This window comes from Mizuhopecten yessoensis, unplaced genomic scaffold, assembly GCF_002113885.1.
Source record: "Mizuhopecten yessoensis strain PY_sf001 unplaced genomic scaffold, ASM211388v2 scaffold9867, whole genome shotgun sequence".
Lineage (NCBI taxonomy): Eukaryota > Metazoa > Mollusca > Bivalvia > Pectinida > Pectinidae > Mizuhopecten > Mizuhopecten yessoensis.
The window spans coordinates 4,911-11,193 of NW_018408262.1; the positions used below are offsets into that span (position 1 = coordinate 4,911).

General features: G+C 36.1%; 1 protein-coding gene across 1 annotated transcript; it reads right to left on the reverse strand.

Moving 5' to 3' along the window:
* Positions 1-1,702: 1,702 nt before the first annotated feature.
* Positions 1,703-5,689, reverse strand: LOC110458945. Its single transcript, XM_021510935.1, has 3 exons — positions 5,563-5,689; positions 3,406-3,644; positions 1,703-1,980 (listed from the first exon to the last, which is right to left on the reverse strand). The coding sequence occupies exons 2-3, from the start codon at positions 3,635-3,637 to the stop codon at positions 1,703-1,705; spliced, it is 510 nt and encodes a 169-aa protein (XP_021366610.1). The 5' UTR covers positions 3,638-3,644; positions 5,563-5,689.
* Between the last annotated feature and the right edge of the window lie 594 nt (positions 5,690-6,283).

Here is a 6,283-nt window from a genome sequence, read left to right on the forward strand (position 1 = left end):
TGACTATGGAGTATTGTGGAATCTAACACGATGACTATGGAGTATTGTGGGATTTAACACGATGACTATGGAGTATTGTGGGATCTAAAACGATGACTAGGTAGTATTGTGGGATCTAACACGATGACTATGAAGTATTGTGGGATCTAACACGATGACTATGGGGTATTGTGGGATCAAACACGATGACTATGTAGTATTGTGGGATCTTACACGATGACTGTGGAGTATTGTTGGATCTAACACGATGACTATGTTCTAACACGATGACTATGGAGTATTGTGGGATTTAACACGATGACTATGGAGTATTGTGGGATCAAACACGATGACTATGGAGTATTGTGGGATTTAACACGATGACTATGGAGTATTGTGGGATCGAACACGATGACTATGGAGTATTGTGGGATCTAAAACGATGACTAGGGAGTATTGTGGGATCTAACACGATGACTATTGAGTATTGTGGAATCTAACACGATGACTATGTAGTAATGTGGGATCTAACAAGATGATTATGGAGTATTGTGGGATCTAACACGATGACTATTGAGTATTGTGGAATCTAACACGATGACTATGGAGTATTGTGGTATCTAACACGATGACTATGGAGTATTGTGGGATTTAACACGATGACTATGGAGTATTTTGGGATCTAACACGATGACTATGGAGTATTGTGGGATTTAACACGATGACTATGGAGTATTTTGGGATCTAACACGATGACTATGGAGTATTGTTGGATCTAACACGATGACTATGGAGCATTGTGGGATCTAACACGATGACTATGGAGTACTGTGGGATCTAACACGATGACTATGGAGTATGGTGGGATCTAACACGATGACTATGGAGTATTTTGGGATCTAACACGATGACTATGGAGTATTGTGGAATCTAACACGATGACTATGGAGTATTGTGGTATCTAACACGATGACTATGGAGTATTGTGGGATCTAACACGATAACTATGGAGTATTGTGGGATCTAACACGATGGCTATGGAGTACTGTGGGATCTAACACGATGACTATGTAGTATCGTGGGATCTAACACGATGACTATGGAGTATTGTTGGATCTAACACGATGACTAAGGAGTACACGATGACTATGGAGTATTGTGGGATCTAATACGATGACTATGTAGTATGGTGGGATCTAACACGATGATTATGGAGTATTGTGGGATCTAACACGATGACCATGGAATATTGTGCGATCTGTATAGATTAGTATAGGATCGATAAAAATTGCAACGCGTTTTATATGCTATGTCTTGCATTCAACTATACTTGGGATCTAAAACGATGACTAGGTAGTATTGTGGGATCTAACACGATGACTATGAACTATTGTGGGATCTAACACGATGACTATGTAGTATCGTGGGATCTAACACGATGACTATGGAGTATTGTGCGATCTAACACGATGACTATGGAGTATTGTGGAATCTAACACGATGACTATGGAGTATTGTGGGATCAAACACGATGACTATGGAGTATTGTGGGATCTAATACGATGACTATGTAGTATGGTGGGATCTAACACGATGATTATGGAGTATTGTGGGATCTAACACGATGACTATGGAATATTGTGCGATCTGTATAGATTAGTATAGGATCGATAAAAATTGCAACGCGTTTTATATGCTATGTCTTGCATTCAACTATACTTTTCTAATCATACCGTTGGTGATTGGATGAGAATGAATTGTGATGCGACCTACACAAAATACTCACATCTGAATCTCCAATATCGTTGGTAAGAATTATCCCTCCGCGCTTGCCTTCACGCTGTGCTTTCTCCATGGCTTGTATAACTTGTAACTTATACAATGGAGAGTGTGCAGCATCTCTTGTGAGAAGAAACAGACATGTAGTACCTTCATTGATAGCCCTCGCTGTTTCACCAGCCATCTGCGTACCTGGTGTGACGTCATCAAGAACTGACACACCTGATTGGAAAAGATCGACGCATAAATGAAGAGAAATTAATTATGTTATCTCTCTTATTGATATGTACATTGCTAATATAATTACTTCTTGTAAAAATGTTTTAATGTTATTATTATATTGATTCAATGATATATATTTTTAGATTTCGTAAAAGTGCCTGCATTTCCTTGGTCAAGTTCATCATTGAAAATTGTATCCTAATCAAAATTACAAAACGCGTTCCGGAATTGGTGTTTTTGAATAAAATGCAAACAAAAATAGGTATAACGATGAACTTTCCAAAGACATGAAACAACACATAACATACTCTTCCATTTCTTATTTAAAAGCCTTTCTGAAATCTAATAGTAAAGAATGTCTACCTTCATACTACTTTCAGAATTCACGTCTGGGTCAAATCTACCATGCAAGACTGCGTATGTCATGTAGCTCTCTAAATGAACACTAGTTCACGAAAAACATCATACCCTCCCCGAATTGTTCCTGCGGTGCTAATGAAAACTCAACACATTACTTGCTAAAGTGTAATAAATATACAGCACTTAGACAGCTTCATATTCTGAGTTTGCCGTATCAACTATCTACTAATCTTTTACCCTTTGGTGATGACTCTCTAACCCATCAAGAAAACACTACAATTTTTCTAGCCGTCCAAAATTATATACTTAAAACTAAAAGATTTCAATAAACAAATAGCCCTTTTACAATATATATATATATGTATGTTGTGTTGCATTCGTTTTACTAGTATGTTTTAAAATGTATTTGGATTTATATGTTTTTTCATTGTTTTTGCCATTGTATTTATATATACCATATTATGTCACTAACTGGCCATGATTATGATAGATTGATGAAGTGATTTGTTACCTTGGACGTGCCAGGGACGAGGCGGGACATGTTTAATGGACATATATTTGATAAGTGTGATGGCTAGTTTGTGAACTGCAACGTTTTTAAACATCATGGCGGTGCTTGGTGACGTACTCAATTTGTCAATAGTTAGTGGTAATTGGTATATACATGTCTAACATTTATCGAGTGTCCATTTACAGCATTTCTGAAAATATTATCTACTAATACAAAGTTATGTTTTGCAGAATCGTGTTCCACATACTCATTGCAATATAGCAATATGATATTACCATATGAAGAGCATATGTATATTGATATGTTATTCATTCCTGGTTTCCACTGTATACCAATCCATTACCCCCTTCCCTATTCCCGTAATTGTTCTGTTGTACATATTACTTCATTCCTGTAGCTAGTGTTGAAACGTTGATTATTAAGCAGGTAACAAATTTACATATAATTGTCACGGCACTTGTTTTTGTTTCCTTTTCTGTTCTATAAAGTGTACCATTTGGGTTTCGATGTATTGTCAAACAAATTTGAATAAAACAAAGTTTAAACCAACATACCTTTTTCTTTGAGTCCTTTTCTTACACAGTCTAAGAGTTGGTTTGGGGTATTTCCCTCATCGTATGCTATATAAACTGTTGTCTGACGTCGATAAACTATATCTACATCCATATCTTCTTCGCTTCTATCATCCTGGTTTCTATCATTGGTCCCAAGTACGGTGTTCCGGGAGGTCTTAGCCAGTGTTATATCTGTGGTTTCTTCATTGCTACTTTCTTGAACTGTATTCATTTTTAAACTAAAAGACATCGAATAGTAAATAGGTATAGGTCATGTATAAGTCCACTAAAACAGTTTGAGCGACTTTTTATTTAAATCATGTTTCGTCTCCGTCCAGTAACTTACTAATTGTTGTGTCGAATCCATATTACATATTACTAGTTATAAAGAATGTCAGCCAAGCGGCAAAATGAAAAAATAAGAGGCCAATGGGCCTTAACGGTCACCCGATTTCTGATATATTTATACAGAGATTTGATTTTTGTTTTTAAAACATGAACAGAAATATTATTGAAAGTGACAAAAAACAATAAAACCACCTTATTCAATATCTAGTATACAGATTTAAGACTGAAAAGTATTTGAAACTAGCACCTCTTATTCTTAACAAGGAAAATGAAGAAATTTTAGCACACTGACTCCTTTGGGCCCCGCCCTACAGCCCTTGGGGGTGGGGCTGGCTCAAAATTTTCAAAGTATCAAACTGTCAACTCAGGGATATATTTCCAATCAAGTTATCAACATGTAATATCCAAAATATCATTTGCCAACATAAACCATGCCCCACCTATCAGCCCCTGGGAGTCAGTCAGGGCTGATATGTGCATACCATCAAACTTCTATCCAATACTGATAATGCTTACCCAAATTAAATTACTTCCAATGGAAATTAAACAAATGTTGGTCGAAAATATGATTTCCCTATATAAATTATAGTAAAGTTTACCCCCTCCCCAGGGGAAAATGTGAAACCACAGGCTCATGAAATTCACAAGTTTGGTAAAACACCTTAATACTCTTCCATCTATGAAGAGTATTTGATTCTAACATATCTGGATTTTGAGAAGAAGATTTTTGAAATTTTAGTCAATTTGACAAATTTTGCCCCGTCCCTCAGGCCCTTGGGGGCTGGGGACCATATAATTCACACTTTGGTTGACCCTTGGCCATGGAAGGTTTCTGCAAAATTTCATTGAAATTGCTTCAGGGGTTTAGGAGAAGAAGTCGAAAATGTAAATTGTTTACGGACGCACGACAAAAGGCGATCGCAATACATTTGTAGGTCACTTGAGACTTTGTCTCAGGTGACCTAAAAACTAAGTATCTAGATTCGCCACTCATTCGTGTAGAAATTGGCATCTAAACCACAAAATGTTGCATGGTTATTATTTTTGCACGGCTATTACTTTTAATTCTTGGGAGAATCTATACACTAAAATAAGGTTATTGTAGGGTTTTACGTTATTTAATTACATCTATCATAAATCCATTGTTTTTTAAAAGGCACGTTATACCTTATACTTCTACACTTGACACGTCATGTCTGATATAGAATGCTTTGTGTGTGTGCAGTGTACCATGTTAACGAATCACATCACCGTTATTTATAAATCATTATCTAGACCATCTACTCGTACGCAATATGTCGTGTACGTATTATTAGAATTATCAGAATCTCCCTATTTATAGTAATCGTTGTGATTTTGAACAATGTTGGAAAAATACAAAACACCGGTGCACATTCCGACAATCCTACATATCGCCATATAAAGAGGAAAAGTACATTTAATTAGCATTTATTTACAAACAAATACGTCCCTACAGTAACATTAAAGGACAGTATGGTCTAATAAAGGCATTTTATCTAACCAAATGAATATGCTTCTGATGAGTATCTCCACTATATAGCCAGAAAGGTTTATGGATGAATATCATTTCTATTTATTCGGATCATCAAATAGTACATAAAATCGACCATATTAAAATGGTCAAGAATACTCCGATGTTTAATCTGTGTGATCCGGTAACACAATTCGTGATTTCGAGTTCTGGATAGTGCACAAGTCTAAAGGTTCATGTGTGCGAATCGATACGCTTGTAATCGTAAAATTTTCTGTATTCCAGAAGCATATTTACAAAAGCCATTGTAACATTACCTTAATATAGTTTAAAGTATCCAGATGCCCTCCTCTTGATCTTTGCTACATTTGTACTAACCGCTAAACACGCACACATCCACCCTACAGCTGTGGTTACCCTGACGGTACTTCTGACGTGTTTGCGTTTCAGTGTAGATCCTAGTCACTAAGTAACTTTCACTTTCGTTTTTATATTTTACAAACAGTATCGATTTATTTTCAAACGGATTGATTCGATTCCTATTTAACAATTTCACATTTATACTTTATATATTGATCTGACTTATCGAAGAAATCAAACAATAAAGACGCTGATCTGTAGTTATTCATAGATTCCAACGGAGGTGAGGTAACATGACGTCACAAGGTCAATTACACAATACCTGTAAGCATTGTACAGGTAAATAATAACATATCAGTATGTGATGAAAATAGGCATGGATGTGTGGAACAAGAACCCAGGTGAATACGGTCGGTTGCCTGTTAGTTATAAAATATGGACATATATGTATATGTGTAACGTTATGAGAAAATTCTGAATTACTTATACGGGAGAGCTATATATATGTATAAAGGGAGACAACTATTATAAGTACGATGATTCGACGGTTACTCTATCAACTCTAGTTCTCCATTTGAAACATACAAAGCGTTTGCATGACATACAGGGGAGTTGTTGGGAGATATGATACGAACCTATGGTAATAAATTGTGCCCCTCTTCTAGCTGTCTTGTTTTT